The 24,447-nt window shown below is 29.6% G+C and overlaps 2 protein-coding genes across 2 annotated transcripts; both read left to right on the forward strand.

Annotated features, from left to right (window-relative positions):
- Window positions 1-2,269: 2,269 nt before the first annotated feature.
- LOC123300282 (probable serine/threonine-protein kinase DDB_G0282963) lies at window positions 2,270-19,039 on the forward strand. Its single transcript, XM_044882830.1, has 6 exons — window positions 2,270-2,348; window positions 2,442-2,584; window positions 5,577-5,819; window positions 6,101-6,655; window positions 17,946-18,203; window positions 18,334-19,039. Exons 1-6 carry the CDS (start codon window positions 2,270-2,272, stop codon window positions 18,988-18,990), a joined length of 1,935 nt encoding a protein of 644 aa, XP_044738765.1. The 3' UTR covers window positions 18,991-19,039.
- A 2,987-nt stretch (window positions 19,040-22,026) lies between these two features.
- LOC123300284 lies at window positions 22,027-24,247 on the forward strand. The gene is made up of 3 exons (XM_044882832.1): window positions 22,027-22,099; window positions 22,755-22,897; window positions 23,976-24,247. The coding sequence occupies exons 2-3, from the start codon at window positions 22,771-22,773 to the stop codon at window positions 24,245-24,247; spliced, it is 399 nt and encodes a 132-aa protein (XP_044738767.1). The 5' UTR covers window positions 22,027-22,099; window positions 22,755-22,770.
- Window positions 24,248-24,447: the final 200 nt, after the last annotated feature.

The following is a 24,447-nucleotide window of genomic DNA, read 5'->3' on the forward strand; positions in this document are numbered from 1 at the left end:
ACACACATTTAAACAAATCAAATAATAATAATAATAATAAAAGCGCCAAAACAAAGTGTTTACCTATACAATATTTAATTTTCATGTCATGAAATATAATACATTTCATTTGTTCTTCAAAAGCTAGATCTCACCTAGAATTCTATTTCTGTGGAAGAGATAGTATGTATAAGGATGTTGTAGAAGGAAAAACTACTTGAAACTTTACGAAAACTATCATCATCAACAACATCGTATGAAATGAAATGAATAGTAAACTTTAATATAATAACAAAACAAACATAGCAAAACAAACAAAACATAACAAAACATATTCCATTTCATCTGCTGCGAATTTCATCTTCATGGAAAAGGTTTTTCCAAGTGTCCATCTTACCTACTGAACGTCCATAAGATTAATGTCAAGTGTGATCAAATAAGATTTATTTTTGAATTGGAATGAAAACAAAACGGTATAAGATATCAATATGACGTAAGAAAATGAGGTATAATGTTTGAATTTGTGTGTGTGTAAGTAGATTTTATTGGATAGCCTTAAAATTATAGACCAATCGAATAGAGGAAAATCCTGATGTTGAATTGGCCAGATTACCCATAAAAATGTAAAACTAGACATGAAACCATGATAAAATTTGAAAATGAAATTAAAATGGATTAAAAAACGAGGAAGTTAAAAGCAATCAAAGATTGCATTCAAAAATTGCCCATTTTCTTTTAGCAAAACAAAGTTTTATAGATCTATGGCAATACTTACGTATGACGTCGCTAAGAGGTATCTTCCTCTTTGTTTGATATTTATTTGATCACCCTTTTTAAAAAATTTTGCGGATCTGAGATCTTTTTCATAGAGAGTAAACATTAAGAGACTTCATTTTCGAGATGACTCGAATGAAATGAACATTATTTCAAAACTTATCAAAAGACCAGACAGATTTGCATCAAAACAAACGGTTCCTCGTTGTAGCTCAACGCTCATTAATACGTATCACATACACGTCACCGAAAACTTGGCACAACTAGTTGAGTCGAGATCTCTCTCTTTTTTCGAATTCCTGCATAATCTTCGCTTAGTTTACGCAGCTCCTGCGTGATTTTATGATTATACAATAGTTGTAATAATAATATTACATTTATTATAAAAGTTTTTAGATTATAATAAAATAAAATAGACAGGAGGCAAAGTAAACTCAAAACTAACGTAAAACGAATAGATAGATATAACCTTAAAAACTTTTTATTTACAAATTCAAATCATATCAAAATATTATTTATTTTTGTAAAATATGTGTTTTATTTATTTTTATAATATTTACACCTATAGCTTGGATTGTAAGCCTTTTATTTTTTTATCTAGCACGTACAAATTTAATACTGAATAAAGATCCAAGCGCGTAATTTATGTTTGAAGTAACATGGGTAACTTTTAACTAGGCTTGTTAACTTTGTATTATAACGATTAAAAATGACGGAACTATACTTGATAATCTCATAATTTGAATACAAAATGGCTGTATTAATTCTGCCAAAAATTAATACAAATAAATTCAGAATATTGACCCAGAATTTGTATGGTCTTCACTCACGAATCGATTTAAATTTAAAAAAATCCCGAGAAATTTTCCGGGTAAAGAATTCTTAGCTCGCACTTGAAACGCATCTAAGAACACTCTTCATTAAATTATCTTTTTCTTTAGAGTTTTCTCCAAACTGAACCGCCTTTGAGGATCATTGTACGGAACCCTAAACTTGTACTTGAAACTTAACTAAGAACAATCCCATTTAAATTACTTTTCAAACGAAACAAAAAAATTCAAATCGGTTCATCCGTTTCGGCGCTCCGATGCCACAGACAAACACATAGACACAGACAGACAGACAGGCACACATAGCGGTCAATATTTTTTATTTCTCTAATAGTTATTAATTTTTATTTCTCAATTGTTTCAGATCTTCTACAAAAACAGCATTCATCCATCATCAAGAATGATCAACAATAAATTATCGTTATTAACAACTAAAAATTCGTTACTAACAATCAAAAATCCATAATTAACAATTAAAAATCCATTATTAACAATTAAAAATCCATTATTAACAATTAAAAATCCAATATTAACAATTAAAAATACAAAATTAACAATTAAAATCCAATTATTAACAATGAAAATTCAATTATTAACAATTAAATAAATCCATAATTAACAGTTAAAAATCCATAAATTAACAATTAAAATCCGTTATTAACAAATAAAAAAATAAATTAATAAAAATGAATAGTAATAAAATGTTAATATTACAAGCCCCATCATTATATAATTCCTCATGTTCACATCCCCGTTATAGTAGTAGTGTTTATAATGAAGGTGGAGGTGGTGGAGACACGTCACATTTAAATTCAAATAATGAACAAACAATATTTTATATAATCATAAATATAATATATAATATATTTGTAACAATAACATTGGGTGATATTATACAATTTATAATAATTGTTGTATTAACATTTGGTATATTATTTGCGAATTTATTATTAATTATTGTTATAAATAGTCAACGTTATATTAAATATATACATTCACAAGTAAGTATTATTTTATTATAATTATTTTATTAAATTTTATTCTAGTTATAAGAAAATTAAAGACCCCACAATATTAGATAGGAAAATGGTTTTCTAACTCACACTAAAATTTTTTTTTGAATCATTCAGATCAAAAGCTGTTAAAAAATCGAAATTGGTATCAGAAAAAAAGATAATTTAATTAAGAAAATAATGATATAAGCTTGCCTGAAAAAAAACGTTTATGAAACAAAATTATTACAATTAATTTAATTAAAAATAGCCTCACATTCTTTTCGATAGAATCACTATGATAGGAGTGTTCAAAAATCTATAAAATTTCATTTTGGTTACCAAATGGATAAAGATCGACCTTATATCGCCTCTTAGACCATAATTAGTTTAGAAACGAATAAAAATTTCATTATTTACATGGATAAAATAAAATCCTAGAAATAATATAATTTCTATGAGTTCTCTATAATTATTAAATTGAAAATAGGTCTAGTTAATAGTAATATATATACATTTATATAGCCCTTTTCAACACACTACCAATGAAATACATAAATAATGATATATGATATTATATTAACCATAAATACCATATTATTATGTGCTATGTTTAAAATGTTATTATAGAGTTTGAATAATAATAATTATTACCATTATTATGGAATCACTATGAAGTTAGTTACTTTAGTAAAACGACATGACATGAGGCACACCATGACACACGAAAAACATAACCACATCAAAATATTGTTAATTAATTTTGATATTTGAATGAAATATTTTGGATACTATGTAATGTAATATATTTGATACATAACTGAAATATATATACATTAATTTACATTAGTCAAAAATCTAATAGACCGTAAGATGGTAATAGATTTAGAAGCCGAAAAATAGACCGAAACTTTAATGTGGATGCAACCTTTCATCAATGGTTACAATTCCTTCAAAGAACATTTTAAGCCAACTTCTTTTATCGATAGAAGGCATCAATATTTAAAAAAAAAAAACTTGATTTTCGAAACTTAAGCCAACTGCGATAATTTTCATCGTCATTTATTAATTTGGTTTCAGTTTTGCATCTTTTATCGATAGAAGGCATCAATATCCAAAAAAAACTTGATTTTCGAAACTAGAGCAATTTTTCTCTATAAAGATATTTTCTTGGGAAATATCTAATGATATCTATGTACAAATTAAAAGATTTGTTATAGAGAAGGTTTAACAGATTTTTTACTCAGTGATACATCAAAACTGATTTTAGTATTTTATTCCTTTGAAGATATGTATAAGAAAACTACAAAGTAATTGTCTACAACCATTTTTGTGTTTACCATCTCTTACCGACAAGCTAGTTAATTTTGACATTTGAGAAGTTTATCATTAAACACAATCTTGCTAATTGACAAGTGACAAGTCTTACTCTATATTGTCGTCATTTGTTTTATCAACAAAGTAGGTACTACCAACTGTATACACAAACACAAATGGTTATATATCTATCTTACACATTTAATTATAGCTATCTTCAGTCTGTAGACACAAGATTCATAAAGAACATTCTTATACAGAATGCCAACCTCACTAAATTTGATTCAAATGCTCTTTAAAGTAGACATAGAAATGTTTTCGGACACAAAACTATTGTGAAAATTATAAAATACAAATTGGACAGTAGAGGATCTTTAATGGTGGATTTAAATAATCGAAAATATTAGGTCGTTAAAAAAGTTTTGTCCGTTTTTATGAGTCTACTTGAAACTGTAATATCTCAGTGAATCCATATTAAATTTAATCGAAATAAGTCGTGCATAAAAATTGGGTTTTCGAGATTCGGTGAAGTCGATGAAGGTCGTTTTTGTCTAGTCTTGAATTTTGAAGGTTCGACGTGCTTGAAAAGACGGTAGTCGATTGGCCAAAGGTCTGGGGGAGTATCGTAGATGAGACAGAACTTCGACGCTCAATTTGTTTAATTTTCGGACGGTGATCGAAAGATCGGACCACTTCTGCTAACCAGAGCTTAGTGTCTTTAACTTTGAATAACGTATCCCTTTTATTAATGACTAGTTATTCAAAAATATTCTTGAATATAAAAGTATTTCCTGTATGGGCCACCCGGTACATTAACTACCAACCTAAAAAACATATTATACACAAAAGAAATAAACAAAATCATGTAAGTAATATAAATCTTAGTTAGTTTATAAAACTTTATGTTGTCAGTTTGTATTTTACAAATACGTCATTATGTCAACAATAATGTAAACGTTAAATATTATAAATGTTCATTTCGTTTCGGTTCCACACAAAACAAACCTAAAACCAGTTCATTTAAATTAAATCTCCGAAATAAAAACTTTTTGGTTGTTTTATCATCTCGTGGTAACCATTTATTTTAATTTTCGAGCGAATTTTTGAACAAATAATTGAAGAATTTATAGTTTTTTTATTGTTTGTTATGTTTTTACTTCCTTATTTATTGTATTGCCTACAAAAGTTTCTATTCTTAGAATATTAAGGTAGTACTAGCGCCAAAGCAAGTTGCAAGTTTACGATCAACTTTGATGATGAATTTTTTTATAACTTTATGAATGTAGACGAAAAATAAGAATAACATTTGTTCGACACCTGCCTTGGTTTTCGAAATATCGAAAGCTAAATAATTAATCAAAATTTTCAATTATCGATATTTTGAAAATTACACCAGACTTCGAAAAATTTTACTCTTACTTTTCGTCTTATATCGTCAAGTTTTTTTAAATTTGTGTCCCCACTTCCGTGCTCATACATCCTTAATTAGTCGAGCACAAAGGAGTTTTTTTTTTGTTTTCAATAATTTTTCAAGGCTTTAACTTTAATTTAAATAGTTTTTTTTTTTTAATTTCCACCGACTAGTTTTGGAAAAATCTATGAAAACATATCGTTTTTTTGAGTGCCTCCCTGTACTTAACTGAATAATAAATCATCCATTTCTTTTTCTTTTTTTTTGTTACAGCCTCGTTATCTATTAACATCATTGGCAAGTATTGATTTTGCAATTGGTCTGTTAATAACACCATTATCAATAATACCAACAATAAAGCATTGTTGGCCATTTGGTGAATTAATATGTCAAGTACAAGCATTGTTACGTGTTGCATTAGCACAACAATCGGCTGTTATATTAATATGTATGGCAATTGATCGTTACGTTTGTATGTTATATCCGGTTTATTATCATAAGCATTCCACGAAAAAAGTAAGTACAACTTCATTTTATATATCAAAAATCGTACATCGAAACAAATTTTCATTTGATATGTTATGCTGAAATCCTATTTTCATAAAATTATATGTAAACATAAAATTTTCCGATGTCTTTTAGAGACGTCTTTGGGAAATTACGAAAAAATTGTAAATATTATTCTCGATGCCAAGGTCAAACTTACAACACCCCCTTTTTTTTTAGTCCGGGGGTTAAAAATGAATTTTAAAGAAGTCCACATTAATTAAACGTTATTTTTTTTATGTATTTTCCAGGGTTGTTTCGCTATAATCAGCATAACAGGCATCATAAACGTCATACTCTTCGCATTCATTATCGTTTTTATCGGTGATAATTCCGTAACATCACCCACACCCATATCATCGTACACGGGCGGTAGCAGCTCTCATTCCAGCAGTAAACAACATGTTTCACAACAAATTGTCGGTTATTATTTTAATAAAACCGGTTCGTTGTCATGCGAACCATATTATTATAAATCATCGTATCGTATATTAATCGCATGCTGTTTTTATTTCCCAACAACAATGATATTAATGTATTGTTATGGTTCGGCATTTCATGTGAACAAATTACGATTGAAGAAGTATACGATACAATCGTCGAATAGTAATAATATCAACAATAGTAATCGTTATTTGAATAATTCCGTTAATTTTGTTAATATAAGTAGTGGTGGTGGGAGAAGTGGTGGGGATGGTCGGAGTGGAAGTCTGCATGATGATCAATCACATAATATAACAATATCAACAGCATCACATGACTGTAATGATTCATCGATTGGTAATGGTCGTGTTAGTATTGAAAAGGTATGTATATGTTTATGTAATGTACTTTTATAACAGGTCATGGGCCCAGGATACATTTTACTACTTAGCTTAAAGTGGTTCGACTGTAACGTGACTAGTCAACGAGTTAACTAGTCAGTAAATGTAAGAAAATACTCTAAGTATTTACTCAAACAGCCGAATCACTCTAAAAGGAAACTTCGAAATAAAGAAGAAATGATAAGATACAAGGAACGTAACAAAAAGACTCAAATACTCCCGAAAAAATCTTCTTCCTTGTTTTTTTACCCCGACTTTTATCTATTCCAACCGACATCGTAAAAACAATGTTTATGGTATTTATTATTCTTTGTAATTTAAAAAAAGAAAAAAACTTTTAAAACTGGGTTAGTTTTCATTCAAAAATAAATAAAATGAAGGCAGAATGTTATTTGTGTTATCTTACTAAAAACTAAAATTAATGGAGAATAATATGATGAATTTTTTATTTATAACTATACTAAACTAAATCCCTAACAAATGAGTTTTATAAGAACGCCACACGACCTCTATATAAGCAACACCAGTAATGTCCTCAATATTGATAAGTTTTATCAAACAATAATGCTACTTCACTAAGAATTGAAATACACATCAATAGACCACTAGCAAAAAAATTAATATTTATTTACGTCCGTGAGCTAAGAAGTACTTTTCTTTCCGGTATGCGTGGGGAAAATAGTTTATTCCGCACTAGTATCGTATTGAATTCATTATTACACTATAAAATACCAATAGATATTTCACAATTATTAAGCTTTTTTTTATATAAAATAGTTTTTTAAAACCTTTTTCGTAATACTAATTAAATAAAAAGACATATAATAACAAAAATATCTCTTTTTTCGTTCTGTATACATTTTTTTTAAGATCATCTAAACTACCATTTGCTTAGGACTAAAAAAGCACCAAATTATCATGGACCACTATCCATATTAGTCCGAAAGAAGTAATATTAGTTTATATAATTTAATTGATTCTCTTTAATTTGAACATGGAGGTAAATGGAATAATTCAAGCTGAATGAATAATGAATAAATATATATTATTATTATTATTATTATTATTATTATTATTATTATTATTATATTATCAATGTAGTATAATGGATGGTACGTGGTGCACCTCTTCGAAGAGGATGATGTCTGGCATCCTTTTAGTATTGGATAGCATTATAGTTCGTCACATGCTCTCCAAAAATATACTATCTTGATACACTTCCATTATGTTAAAACAAGTTTAACAAAATTTAAAAAACCTCGATAAATTTTTCGAGTACAGTACTCTCCATTCTAATTAACTTTTTCGTTAGAGCCTTCTCCAAACTGAACTGATTTTGAGGATCATGGCCTAATTTTTAGTTGTTCTGGGTACGGGCACCCTAAACTCGCCCTTGAAACTAAGCTAAAAACACTCTTCAGTAAACTACCTTACAAACGAAACAAACAAAAAATTTGTTCATCCATTTAGGTGCTACGATGCCACAGGCAGACAGACACACACACACACACACACTTACGGCGTTTACCACAAGATGAAAGTGAGCAATATTAAAATACCTATGGACGCAGTGGAATATTTTTTTTTCCCAGGTTAAAAATATCATTTTTCATGATTCAAGTATTTCAAAAATAACATTGTTAGACATATTTTCCGGCCATTTTAAATACTGTAAATCAAAAACTCTAAGGTCAAAATTTCGTTGCATGTAATTTTACAGATACTATGTCTTAAAAACCATATTTTCGCAGAAGAAAATGACTTCGGACTTTTGTAAGCATTAATCGATGTACGAGAACACGCTTCGGAAACTACCAAATTGCTTATGAGTGATCTTATGACATTTTCGAAGGGTTTTTCCATAACGTTTACACCGAATCATTTCTTTCTGTTAAAATATCAAAAGCCCAATATCTCAAACATAATAAGCACAGACTTTTTGACCGCAACGTTTTTGATTTACAGTATTTATTTTTAAAAACACTCCGGTTAATATTTCTGTCCAATGTTATTTTTGACATATTTGGGTCTATCAAATCAGTATATTTTTTGGATGACATGTGATGGACTATAGGTAGTAGCATCACACGTTGCACATGGATAACATCTAGTTAGTACTTTAGTTGTTAGTAATAGGTATACATACATAGATAGCAGTTAGCAGCTAGCAGCAGCAGCCTCCTAGTTGTCTGTCTAGTCAGTCAACTCTATATTTAAAATAAAACTAGGTCATCATATATAATTTCCAGGTCAATTATATAATATAGTTGTTATATACAGTTATAGTTAGGTTACTTTATACTTCATTTATAGTTAGTTAACTATTTAGACTAGACAAGAATATGAGAGAGCGAACCGAACATGGTTGCATACATACAACATATAGTCAAGGGTGTAAACAGGTTATGGTCCCAGCGGACACAAAACTGGGCTTTTGGATTTAGAAGAGGGGCAAGTAATAAACTTAGCCAGCATAAATAATGGAAAAGGTAGGTCCAAGAAGGAGAAGCCGCTGTCATGACCTACTCACTCCAAGTTACGCTCATGAGCTCATAGTTTTTTTTATCAAGTACAGGATATTTAATTGTGAAAGTAATCGAGTACAATTAACAGCTGGAAAAATAGAATTCGACATTATCCTGATAAGCTCTTAAGACTATAGCGGAAGCGATATACACCGATGATGATTTCGAAGAAATTATACGAAATGCTTTACCAAGCGTCACGATTTTGGTAGTTTTTGGGTCAAAATTACCTTACATACTGAATAATATCGAAATTGGAAACTAATAAAAAAAATACCAAGTTTTAGAATAGTTCTGAACAGTCCTAAATTAAATATTTTCTGAAATATCGATAAAAGTCACTAAGTAATAAAGTGCACTAAGTAATTTTATTCGAAAAAATAAAAAATCAGGTATATTTTATGATTACATACGTAACATAATTACCTCAGAAATTCTAATCAACAAATTTAAATTTTATATTTTGTCGGCTGGAAAATACCTATTAGAACTTTAAGGAAAAATTAAGTCGAAAATTATGAGTTAAATATTTCGATAAACCATAGTTTTTGAAATATGAACACCTAAAGATTTAGAGAAAATCACTTATGGAAGAAATAACACACAAATGTCGTTCATTTCATCACTTTAAATGTATTTTATGGAAAAACGAGTTCCGCTTGCGATAATTTTCTTTATAGGAAAATATTTATCACACTTTTAACTAATAAATATTAGTTTTTCAAGTTAATCTTAAGAAAATTAGCCCTGTTACTTAAATAAAGCATATCTTAAAAAACACTTCAATATAGGATTTATAATAATAACAATGTGGTTTAACCTCCGTTTCTCTCACATCATATATGTCTAAAACAGAGGCCACCCACATCATTATTTTGTTAATCTTTATTTATTTAATTACAAACATATTTACAATTACATTTTGATGTGGGTGGAGTCGGTAACTTCGTTCTTATCCAAGTGACGACAATGTAATCAATTCTGCACTCCCATTAATTATAAATTATTCACACTGTCGCTGCCTGGATTCGAACCCGCAACCTAAGTCTAAATGGACAAACAGTCCAAGACAAACGAATTAGACCGCTCGACCATTTAGGCTCTATATTTATATGATTTAAAAGGGCATTAATGAGATGATCTTAAGGAAATGTGGTTTTTTAGTAACGTCCATAAGCGTCGTTGATTATAGAGTCATGTCTGATTTTCTTCAGCCTGTATTTTCAAGAAAGAAATAGAAAAGATTGGGGTCTAGATGCTACGGGCCACCACTCGCTTTTTCAATTATTATTATTTTTGTACAAAAAAATAAAACAAGAATCCTATCCTTAATTATTACATTCTATGAGATATCATTCTCTACAATAATAAAATGCACCACAACAAAAAGACATGACAGACAGGATAGACAGACAGACAGACAGACAGGATAGACGTCCAGGCATCCAGACTGATAGACATAACTAACTAACATTAAAGTAGTAATGTAAATAAACAAACATATATATAAAATAGATATATAGTGGAAGTGATGGTGTTATTATTATATTTAAAACGTCATTCAAATAAACATTATAGATAACTGGCTTCTCTCTTATTATTATTATTATTATTATGTAACATTTTGTGACATAAAATGTTACATTTAGTGCAGAGAGAGTAGGTAAATGGTATGGGTCTGGGGGTAGTCTGAGGTCGGAGGAGCTACTGGTCTGGACTAAAGTTAGATATTGGCTGGTTAGCTACCTAACTAGATAGTAGATATACCCTATACAAAGTGTTCCATGACTAGATGTACATCGAAGCGTATTCTTTGGAGAATTTTAAGGGGCAAGTGCCTTTTACACTTTTGTTAACTTTTACAAATCCTAATTGTTAAGCAGGTATGAGCACTATTGAATTCAATCAACAAAATTATGGCGGCCTTTGAAAATTTCTGCTAGTATTTTCTAGAATGTTTTACAAGATCACTAGTTGAAACGACCTGCAAATTTTCAAATCCCTATCTTTAATGGTTTTTGAGAAAATGTACACCAAAGTTTTGTCCCTAATTTGCGCCCTCACGGATAAATAGTGACATTTACGAAAAAATGTTTCAAACAAAAGTTGTATTTTTGTTTATAAATAGCATTTTTTAAACTTAAACTTTTGATCTATCTCTAACGGTTTACAAGATGGGTCCTACGGAACGAAGATCCAATAATGTACATATTAATTATTGGGATTTGGACAAAGTCACGGGAGACCTTGTATATAGAGAAGGTAAAGCTCTAGGTTAGTTGATTTGATAGTTGATAGATATTATAGGTTTATAGTTTAGTCTGGCGTTGGGTGGAAACTATATAACTAGGTGGCCATATGTATATAGAAATTTGTTAATAGTTTTGTAATACATGATAGATAACGTACCGAAAGTTTCGGGATTATTGAAGAAAGACTCATCACTATATTCCAGCATTGTCTGACTTTAACCTCTCTTAACATTTCGTCCACGGAGGGGAGATTTTTTACGCTGTGATCAACATTTTCCTTAATTTCTTTTTCACCCGTTATTGTAACGATTCAATTGTATACTTTTGTGTCCTCTTTATTCCTCATTCTGGAGCAATTTTGAGGTAGTTAAAATAATTTGTGATATTTGACTATTATATAATTACATTTCACCTTTTGTATAAGTTTTTCTTTGGACCCAAAAGGAAGAAGGAATGGTTCTACTATTCACGAAACCGAAAATTCTATACTAAAGAGAATCGTCAATATCTTTCAGCTATACCACTCAGTGTGTTTAGTCTCTCATACGACGTTTTTCAAATCCACCTCGCATGTTTACGCTAACATCGTCTTATTTTCTTAAATCATAGTGGGTTGGATATCTAAGAATTAAAAAGAGCGAGAAGTGTCTATGTTCCCTTCGGGAAACTATGATTGACATGGATGGGTTTCGACCTGATGATGACTTTCTGCATGCGAAGCGGCCTTCCTAACCATAAGCCCAAAGTCTCATTAAGAATAATATTAATATTTCAAGAGAATAAAATGGGAGAAATTTCAAGAACAAGAACATAGCTCCAAAAAATGAAACTGTTGAAACACTAGGAATGCCTTACTTGAAATAAACCTGATTGGGAAATTGATAGTTTTTGTAGAGAGTTCCACAAAAATGAAGGTGAAGGTTTATCACCCATTATACGACTATCCCTGCCTTTTCAAACTATGGAAAATGCTAGAGCAAGAATTTAATGCTAAATATGGAATACCATATTCAAGATTTGATTGACTTTGAATAAACTTTCGGTATAATATTGGTAAACTATTATTATTAGTTTATAGGTTAAGTTTTTAAGTATGAGGTACAGTAAACTAGAGCTTGCTAGAGCTATAGCTGTCAAATAGTAATAGGTAGGTACTAACGAACTACTAACATCAATGTTATAATATGTGAAATGAGCTAGATATAATATTCTACATATCTATATATGGAGCTTTATACATGGGAGCTGTATACCATACCCATTTATATAAATTATTAATTCGATTATATTCGTGTGATTTGATGTTCATTTAATATTGATATTCCATTTAGTAGTATAACTATTGCACACTTTTTGAAAAGTTATTATTAAATATTATATTATATATTATACATTATATGTTATATTATATATGTTGTTTGACTTTTAATTAAATTATATACGTATATAATGATGGGTTTTTAAAATGTATTTCAATCTAAACTATAATGATAATAGAAAATTTGTAATTGAATTAAAGAATGTAAAATTTTCTAGAAAACTGACCCTTATCACTACAAATTATAAAACAAAATCGCTTTTTCTGTCCCTATGTCCCTATGTCCTTTTGTACGCTTAAATCTTTGAAACTACGCAACGGATTTTGATGCGGTTTTTTTAATAGATAGAGTGATTCAAGAGGAAGGTTTTTATGTATAATACATCCATATTATAGTAGAGTAAAGGGTTGAAATAGGGGGTGAAAGGGATATGCTTCAAAAACTAAAAAAGTTGTGCATCGATTAAGCTCAAATATTGACACGATATACAACCAGTTTCAAAGATCTATTGTTTTTATCTACTTCTAACCTTCGGAGGGTAGAAAGGTGTAGCGAGAAAGTGGGAAGGAATTATCGAATATTTACAAATATACCTAAGTGGGGTATCAAATAAAATAGCATGACGTGTACATTACAAAAGTGTTATCCCACGCAAGGAAATGTGGAGGGAGGGGTAGTTCACAGCTAGTATTATATAGACCATATTTTTAGCAAAATCAAGGACACAGTAAGAAATTTTTTGTGGATATCGTTATGTCAGTATCGGTATGAACGCCATACTGATTTGACCATTGAAGGAATAGTAACATAAGCAATTGTTATGGCGGACGAGTCAATGCAGTAAGGGCGTTAACTCACAATACGTCTGGTGGATAGCCCTATTCAATACTGTAATCAAGAACATATATAATAAGGACAGGAAATCTCATAGCCGAGCCATAAGCGCTCGACTGAATTTACGTTGTCTATCTGAGTGTGGTCTAATAATCGGTCGTTGCAAACTTTGTACTGCGCATCTTGCTGTCCAATTTATTGAAAACATGTTTTCCATCACTTTAAATTGATTGGAAAAGCCATTAAATGGAAAACAAGCAAATAGTTGTACAAATTTGGACAAGAAAGGTTCTAGTTTCGATTTCCAACCGACTGTAGATTAGGAATAATTTCTATGTTATTATTACTCATGAAGACGTATTTCGAAGCTATATGACACTTTTTTCAAACCTCATTTTTTTGTATTAATACATATAGATGACTAATGCGACTAAAAACCTTCTAAAAACTAATGTATTTACTGGTACATGAATTCAATTTTTCAAAAAGTGTCACTTTATTCATACCATAAAGAGAAAAATTTTCTCAAGCAGAAAATTCGATGATTTATTATCAACCATATTTTCAAGGTTCAAAAATGTCTTCAATAAAATTAGTAATATTAAAAGCATACGAAAGGCAATAAGTAAATAAAATAAAAAAATAAAAAAAATTTCCCGAAGAAAACAATTCAAAAAAAAAAAAAAGAAAATACAACCCCCATCGTAAAAAACAAAAACTGAGAAAGGAAATGTGGTAGTTCAAACTTCAATAAAAAATGATTTTCAATAAATTAAAAAACTGTCATAATCACAGAGAGAAAAAAAAGAGAAATGGTTATAAAGGACACATTTATCAAAAAATTTAATCTGTTTATAGATAACAGCGTAAAAAAAATAAAAATAAATACACGAAAAAAGTGTAAACAAAAAATAAAAACAAAAGAAATATAAAATGTAAAAAAAAAGAACAAAACATTTGATAGTTTTATTATATGATCGTAGAGTGTGGTAGTGGTAGGGATGAGAGTGGGGGCAGATTGAAATATATATATAGCGATTGTCAGCATTATATTATATTCAAAGAGAATCACTGACATCACATAACAAACACCATAGAGTTTATATCTAACTATTCTATCCGATTATCCATACCATTATCGTCACTATTGTTTTTTGGATTGTTCGTCAGGATTCCGCAGTATCATCTTCGGTTTATGTTAACACTGCGAAGAGAGAGGTAAAGCACTTAGTTCACCGATGAATTCCTTTACACTCGAAGAACTGAATAATTTCAGTGGGTATAGAGTAATTTTCTCAAATACTGTACATTCGGAAGCGTTACAGTGCTCGGGCTGTGACGTAAATTTGTTGAACATTTTGGGCCTGACATCCATATAGCATTGACTCAACCGCCAAAACGTTTGTTCATGTTACTAAATTTGTCGCATTAAAAATGTATATTTGTGCGATGAATTATGAATGGAATAAGACATCCGACAAAGATGTCCGCCTCGGCTTTACTGGCACAGACGTTTCTGAAATTTTCAAGGAGAGTGTCGCATAAATTTTGCGTTATTTCAATGAAATAGCATTGAATTTTCTTTTCTAAGGCTTCAATCGTTGTGGGTTTATTCACATAAGCTTGTAGCTTTTAAAAACCCCCAAAGGCGTTAAATCGCATGATCTGGACAGTCAATACCGATATCCAAAACGAGATATAACACAACCAAGAAATGATTCATGTAGTAATTCAACAGTTTCCCTGGCTGTATGGCATGTTGCTCTAATCTGGTGAAGCTACATGCTGGCCTTTCAATCTTTTGTTAAGATTCAATGCAAAATGACTTTTCTTCTTCCATTTGATGAAGTAAGTCAATTTTTATCGGGAAATAAAATCAAATACGTCAATTTCAAACACAGATTGAACGTTACACAATCAATTTAACTTAAACGTTCTTTGTCTAAACAAAAAGAACGAAGCAAGATAATTATTTGAGACAAATTAAAACTTCCATTCCAATAAACACAATGGACAATCACACAAACACACAACGTCATAGATCATTAACAATAGAGAGGAATGTGACAATACAATGTAAGAAAACACAATAGAACGGAACCCTTTACTTGGTAATCACTTATGTTTTTTTTTATTTTCTATAAATAAAGTTATCTTTCTCGCACAAGTGAACATATAAATATATTTATTTCTCCTACATACGATTTTATTACTCTGTCTATAAAAAAACATAGAAGTCAGAATGTAAAAGGAAGGAGTAATTGTTACATAAACGAAGAAGCCAGAATGGTTTTCTGGTTTTCGATCCAGAAAAACTTTAAAGTTTGGACAATAAAGTTTGGTAACTTCGGAATAATGATCAGTGACCCCAAATACCCCCGAGTATACTTTTTTTCTTGCCCATTTTGACGAATATTTACAGAATCCTGCTGTTTTGGACCAGCACGGGCGAATAATCCCCAGAAAACAGGAATACATCTTGATTCTAGCTTCGAGATAGTGATCACTGATCCCAAATACCCCCGAGTATACTTTTTTGCCCATTTTGTCGAATATTTACTGAATCCTGCTGTTTTAGACCAGCGGGGGCGAATAAACAACAGAAGAACAGGAATACATCTTGATTCTAGCTTCGGAATCGTGATCAGTTGTTACCCCAAAAACCCCTGAGTATAGTTTTTTTGATCCATTTTGTTGCATATTTACAGAATATTGCAATTTTGGACCAGCCAGGTCAATTACCCCAAGAGGGGGAGATTATTTCGAAATTCTGATTTCGGAATAGTGATCAGAGACCCCGAAAATCCTGAAATCCGATTTTCATAAATGGATTTTAATGATAGGCTAATAATAGTGGACCATAGCAAAAACCAAAACTTTCTAGCGGCAAAAAGTTAGATGTAGATTCCGATATATGGACCTTCCTGATCATTTAAAAAAAAAAAACTGGCTCGATAGGTTGGGGTACAAAAAAATTCTCTATGAAATTCCAAAATGACACGTCTATATTGTAGGTACTATCAAAAACTTGTCCTTAAGGGATATAATCTTAAGGGGCTTTTTACCAGATTTGACGCAAACTACGCCGCATTTTCTGGCGACAAGGTTATTGGATTAATAAAGTGCTTTGAATGAACTGAAAAGTGAACTGAAAACTGATCAAGTGATTAACATGGCACCACACTTTGTACATTCCTTTCACTTACATTTCAATTTCCATGGTTTTCCTTATTTACACACAGTTTTATGACTCTGTGTAAGAGATCGTTGGGCTCTTTATGGTTCGCTCTCTGTATGTATCTTTTTATTTTCTTTTGTTATCCCACCCAGGGTTTTTTTGTGAATGTTTTGTTTGTTTGTTTGTTTGTTTTTTAAATTTTTTTTGTTCTTATCAAGATCATTTCAATTTTATATTTTTATATAATACCATTATCATTATCATTATCATTTTATTATCGTTCGTATGTATATATATATATATATATATATATTATATACGGTTTTATATTATATTTTAATATGATCATCATATTATATTATTTATTATAGAGAAGATAATCTTTTAATCACATCTTTATTACTTACTATAATACTAGTGGTGCAATTTTTATATTTCTAGGTCTTTAGCGTTAAACTATTTGCTAAATTATTTTCTAGTTATGTACTTTTTACAAAAAAACCAGTGAAAACAAACAATTGACTGAGTTAATTGTTGAAATACCATGCATAGTCAGTGTTGATTTCTTTATCACATAACACATACATAACTGATAATCAAGTATAGTACATATTATAAAATTTTCGCCTAATTGGCGCCCTCACGGGTAAACAGTGATGTTTACGAAAAAATGTTTCAAACAAAAGTTGTTTAATTTTTTATAAGGAACATTTTTTACATTTAAACTTTTGTTCTATCTCTAACGGTTTACAAGATAGGTCCTACGGACCCAAGACCCAATTAACCTATGATGCTCATTTACGAACTTGACCTCACTTTTTACGTCCTGAGTACGCTGTAAAAATCAGCTCGATATCTTTTTTCGTTTTTGAGTTATCGTGTCCACAGACGGACGGACAACCGGAAATGGACTAATTAGGTGATTTTATGAACACCTATGACAAAATTTTTTTGCTAGCATCATTATTTTTAAGCGTTACAAACTTGGGACTAAACTGAATATACTATGTATATTTGATATATACATGGTATAAAAAGAAACGAGAGGTGTCGTGGGACACTAGGTAGGAACTATGTTCCAATCATACCTTCGTACATTATAAATGTAGCGCTTACTTTTTTATTCAGATTCGCTGCTTTGACTTGCTTTCGTTTTATTTCCAGTTGATAACATCACATGAACGCCGATTAAGTACATCAGCTAGTCGAACAATGGCTGCCATGTCGTTAGGTTTTATTGTATTAGTAACGCCGTATAGTATTCAAGAAGTTGTGGCTGCATGTACCGGACAACGAGCACCAGAAATTTTGGATTTTATTGCAACATGGCTGCAATTGAGCAATGCATTCTGGAATCCGTTCTTATATTGGCTGTTAAATAATCATTTTCGACGTATTTCAAAGAATCTTTTATATACGCATGTAAGTATTTATCAATCAAGCCTTATCTTTCTTAGAAAGCCAGATTCCTTAGAAAGTCAGATCCTTATTTCTATTTTTCCAACTTCCCATAGTATTGAGGATAAAAATATCAAATTATTGAATGTTTCAGGTGTTATGTCGCCGTAAAAAAACGAATCCAGACGTAACTACGATTAAATCGTCATACAATACGGCCAGCAATAGTTACAACAGTAGCGATGATAGCTACAATAACGATCGCACAAATCAACTTTGTCAAATAACGACGACAGCACCATCTTTAAACAATACCAATACAACGACCACACTTAATATCACCGGTGATAATGGTGCATGCGCAGCTATACATAGCAATTTATCCGCTGAACAATATTGGGGTGAAATATTAGAGCGTACATTATCATCAAATTCATTACAACAATTACAAAAATCGATAAATAATTCATCAAATTATTATCATCAAAATACTACAACTGATAATGATAATAATGGAACTGATAATGATGAGGATGCAACTGATAATGAAGACGATGCAACTGATAATGAATATAATAATTTATCATCATATTCATCATCGAATGTTAATAATCATGATAGCAATCCAAATCATTATCATGTTCATCATCATGGGGCTGGTGGTGCAACTGGAGGGGGCGGAAGTAGTGGTGGTGCACATTATCACACACATCATCAACCACAATATCATTCATCAAAATGTATGAATTATCATCATAATAATAATGGCGGAGAACGTAGTGAACAGTTTTTATCAATTCCGGATTTATGAAAAATAGATAAGACAACTCAGACTATTAATAATCAGTGCAGTAGCGACAACGGTGGTAAAAAAAAGAATCATTTAAAGAATATTAAATGTCAGTTATGACGTATGATCGTGAAAAATCATAAAAATGATAATTTGTGTAATTATTATATAATCAATAATAATAAATTGATTTATTATAAAAAATCAATACAATATAAAAAACAATGTTGTTTTTGTTATTGTTGGATTACGGTTTGAAGGGAAGAGATGGGAAAAATTGTTAAAATTTATAATTAACTGCCATAAAAAACCGAAAATTAGAATTCCTCTTTATATAGACCCTTACCAAGGAAACGAAGGTATTTGAGGAACCGTGAAAATTTGCATAACACTTCTTGAACCATATATAAATAAAATAAAAAACAGCGAGAGGTGTCGTGGGACACCCGGTAGGAACATTGTTCCAAGTTTTCGTTTATCAAGTAATGAAAATGAACATCTGTTTAAAATTTGATTTAAAACACAAAATTTCGCTTTGTCCCCACGACTCTTGAGTCAGATCTTCGGAAAATAAGTTCTATATCAATTTTCATGGTGTCATGTGGGATGTAAAATCGAATTTTTTTGTCGTAATCGCCATCAGCATACGTTATCTGTGGATAAAATTTAAAAAAAAAAACTACTTTTAAGGCTATACAAGGAACCACTTTGCTCACAAGCCAGTGGTTTTTGCGTTGCTTTATATGTTTACATTTTACTCGATCCATAATTCGAAAAATTCGATTGAACGATCTATATTCCCTCGATACAATCGAATATGCCCCAATAATAGTAATCGATACCTTCAAATAAAGAAAAAATTAGCTGCCCGCGCTTATTTAAAACGTTTTTAGTCTTAAAGCTCGCATAAAATTTGGGCAATACCAACCCTATTTGTACAAACCATTTGATGTTTGCGGCACGATTAAATCGATCGAAATTTTTCGTGCATTATTCAAATTTGTATAAAAAAAAATTTTTAGTTTTAACCCAAAAACAGATATCGTATTATAGATATGAAATATATTTGTAGATATATTTTTTATATAAATCAAATACCAACATAAGAAATCAAAGTTTTGTTTCCTGTCTAATAAATTTATTTCCTGTCAGTATATTTAAATAAAAATAAAAAATAAAAATGTATACACTATATAAAATATATATTTAAATGTCAAATTTTATGTGCCAATAAATTTTAGGAATACAAAATGTTTAAAAATAAAAAAATCAAATAATTATTACTCGTGTTAAATATATTGAATAAATTTGCCAAAAATTTAGTTACGTTCATAAAAGTTAAACAATTTAATTCATTGTGTAATCGCTAAATCAGTATTTAATTCCTGTCATGATTTTGGGGGATTTTTAAAGTGTATTGGATTAGGAATCAGTTTTTCACCGCATTTTAAAGAATTCATATACTTTTATTTGATAAACAAAGTAACTGTATGAACGAGTTCCTAATTATTGCAAAATTTTCACCCCTGTATTGAGAAAAACATTTATGTCAGGCAGTAATTGAACAATATTCTTATAAATTACTATGTTTTCTTAATATACATCTGTTTATTTAACACCTATTGAGATAAAGTTAAAGTCTATTTATATTCTAAGCTACCGCATGTTGCATGACAAAGTGATTTTCCCAATATGCGGTATATATATTTTTCTGTTGATATTTAATAGAAAATTTCAAATTTTGGGGTAAAATTAGGGTAATTATTGACTAAGGTAGAATAAACATATACTTACTAAAAAGAATTGAGTTTGGAATGTAAGAAATTTTAATCACAAGTCTGGGCAACACCTTTCGATGTTACCCCCAAGCAAAGAGGATTTTCTAATCTGTTACATTCGAAGCTCAACTTAAAACATATGTACATGTAAATTATGAAAAGAGTGCTTAATTTTAGCAACTACCAGAAGGGCAGCATCTCATAGATAATTTTCCGAAAGATAAAAATCCTTTCCAAAACAAACTTTCCAGCAGTGGTATTGTTTTTTAATGCCGTTCTGTCGCTAGTTGCAACAATTATGCATGGCTGCTAAATCAAAAAAACTTATCATAGACTCCAACCACTACATAAAAAATACTAAATAAATAGTTAAAAAATGTTAAACTAGATGTCGATAAAAACCAAATATACTATATCTATGATTATATAACATTTTGCATATTCATCTATGAATTTTCGATTCATATAAAAGAAATAAAAATACAAGGTGCGCTCAAAACTATCGTTTTTGTAAAAGTTGGATATAGAGAATATAATTCAGAGGATAAAGATCTTCGGCAAATTTTGGAATGGCGAGATAGAGCTTCGTTAATTGTCGGTTTTTTAGAATTTCTCGATTAATATTGGTGAAGATATATTGAAATCGAAATAAATTTTAGATTTTTACTTAAGAAGACTTTGGGTTTTTCTGAAAATGGCAATTAATGTCTAAATTATAATTGAGTATAAAAATTACGTTTTTCCCATTGCGGTAGTTTTGAGACATCCTGTATTTTATTAACTATATAGTTTATAGAATTTATTTTTAGAATTTTAAAAATAAAAAAAATTTAAAAATAAAAACATGGTTGGACATGAAAAATATTTATTTATAAACAAAATATTTTATATTTACTTCTGTCATCATATTCTCTGTTGACACAAACTATAGCAAAAAAAAAGATTCTAGTCAGAAAAACTTTGTAGAAGTGTAATAATTATAAATAATAAAATAAAAAGTAATAAAACTGATAAAATATTGTAATTAAAACATTAAAAATTAATAAATTAAAAAAAAAAAATTATTATTATCATAAGTAATGTATTTATTTATTTATTAAAAATTTTTTCTTGTTTTTTGTTTATATAATTTTATAAACTTTGACCCGTTGTTTTAAACTGATTATAATTTTATTATGAAAGTGATTTAGTTTAAAACTGGACTGCGACTTGAATAAAAGTTTTATTTCGAAAGATATAATGTTATTGTTTCGTAATTAAAATGAAATTTATTAAACACATTTAAATAATTAGTTGTCATTTTATTTAATTATTCCAAGACCAATTAAAATATTGTTTTCTTTTGATATAAGGTTGGTAAATTTATTAAATTCTTTTCATTTTCAATTTTTCATTAAATTCTTTGTTGATAATTTTTAATTACGGGATTTAATGTAAATTTTTATTAGGAATTTTTATTTATTTAGTTTTAAACATTACTAACGAAAAAATATGGTAGATCGTGGTGTAGTTTGATCGTTGCGCGTTAAAATAAGTAATTCAAAAAGTGTATAGCGTTTTAGGATTCCGTAGTTAAAGTAGAGAGCCTTCAGAGTATTATTTATCAGAGACAAACCCAATCTATTTCAGGGTCGAATATTTAATTGTTGCGTTTAAAATGCAAATATTTTATGATTTTTGTGTTTCAATTACTACATTCTGCTTCGAAATATAAAGGAAAATCGATCAAGTAAAAGTGCAAAGTGTTTAAAGGTTCCGTAGTAAGTAAAGTTAAGTATATAGCCTTCCGAGTATTAGTCATTAGGAGGAAAATTTCTTTTATTTTAACCCTTCAGCACTTGCGTCAACCGTTCGGTAGTTTTGAGTCACGTGATGAGAGATTAGCTCACAAATTTTGCACATGCGTCAAATATTTCGCGCGTTAATTTTTCTTTAACTTGTTCAATCATACAGAATCTCACAATTTCTGAAGGGTAGTAAAATTTATTTTAAGGTTTTTTTTTTAAGTTTTAGATTGTAAAAAATGATAATAAAAACACCAACCGTTGAGGAATTAATTGCTCGGAGAAAGATGCATAATTGGAATAGTTATTATGGACAAATGTTTCAATATCCAATTCGTTTATCCTCCGATTATGTACTTAAAAATGGTAAGATTGTTTTGCATACTGATTATTCTCAAATAACTCAAGTATTACTTCGAAATTTGTAGTTCATTATCACAAAATCAAATAAATTTTCTTGTTTTTGGATTATTTTAGAAAAACTAATTCGAATAAAACATAAAAGTTCATTTCATTTGATGAATATCGTAGTATTTTTCGAGATATCTCATGAATCGTTCCGAAACAAAAATTTTTTATACAGGCTATTAGGCGATATCTCAAAAACTGTTCACTCGAACGTTAAATTAATACAATTTTTATATTTTTTGGGTCAAAATTACCTTTTATACTGATTTTTATCGAAATTGGAAAGAAAAAATTTTTGTCGAATTTCTCGATTTTTTCAAAGGGGTACCCCTTAAAAAAATTGAAAAAATTCGGAAAAATTTATTTGTGCCCGAATTGGATTAAAATCATTTTCTAGAGTAATTTTGATCCAAAAAAAACAAAAATCGGGTTTATATCATGTTTGGATGCATAGTTTCCGAGACATCGTCGAAAATGTAATACGAAGAACGATTTTCTCAGAAACTACGACTTTAACCATAATATAAACTGGATTTTTGTTTTTTTCAGGTCAAAATTACCTTATATACTGAGTTTTATCGAAATTGGAGAGACAAAATTTTTTGTCGAATTTCTCGATTTTTTCAAAGGGGTACCCCTTAAAAAAATTGCAAAAAAATCGAGAAAAATTTTTTGTGTCCAATTTCCACTAAAATCATTTTCTAGAGTCATTTTGATCCATAAAAAACAAAAATCGTGTCTATAACATGATTGGAATCGTTATTTCTGAGATATCGACTAAAAACCATCCACGGAGAACTCATATTTCGGAGCAATTTCTTCAATCATTACCTCAAAAACTGTCAATCAGTACAAAATGCACTATTTTCGATTTTTTTTAAGTAAAAAGTAAGTCCAGTGTTAGCCAGAGTATAAAAAGTTAAAAAAATTATCAACTACTCCAAAAAATACTCATCAAAAGTTCATAATTGCCCTCCAAAAAATTTCTTAATCCGGATAATTTCATTAATAATTTAATTTTTTATTGTTTTTCAAGAATTATTGAATTCATCCGCAAAAGACAACAATGACACCGATATAGATTTATCGCCACGTTTAATACCAATATCACGTAAACCTCAGACATGGGAAGAAGGACCATTGGTGCCATTAGGTATCACAGTAATATTAGCATTTTTATTAATACTATTAGTTGTATTTCGACAAAATCCAACAATGACTATTGCCACATTATTGGGATGTTTAGTCAGTTTATCTGTTGTATTATTTATTAACAATTTACATGATAATATGCCTGTTTATTATTAAAATTGTGTTTTATTTTATTTAAATTTACCGCCAAATGTATGCAAACCAGTTTATGTGCTGACATCTATGATCGAGTTACGTATAAATAGATGTTATACTCTCGAGACAACATCTCAATCTTCAAACTTAAAATGAGTCGTCATCTTTTGACGGAAAATATTACTAAAAATTCAATTTATCCCTGGAGCTATCCTTGATTC

Source organism: Chrysoperla carnea, chromosome 5, assembly GCF_905475395.1.
Source record: "Chrysoperla carnea chromosome 5, inChrCarn1.1, whole genome shotgun sequence".
In the NCBI taxonomy this organism is placed as follows: domain Eukaryota; kingdom Metazoa; phylum Arthropoda; class Insecta; order Neuroptera; family Chrysopidae; genus Chrysoperla; species Chrysoperla carnea.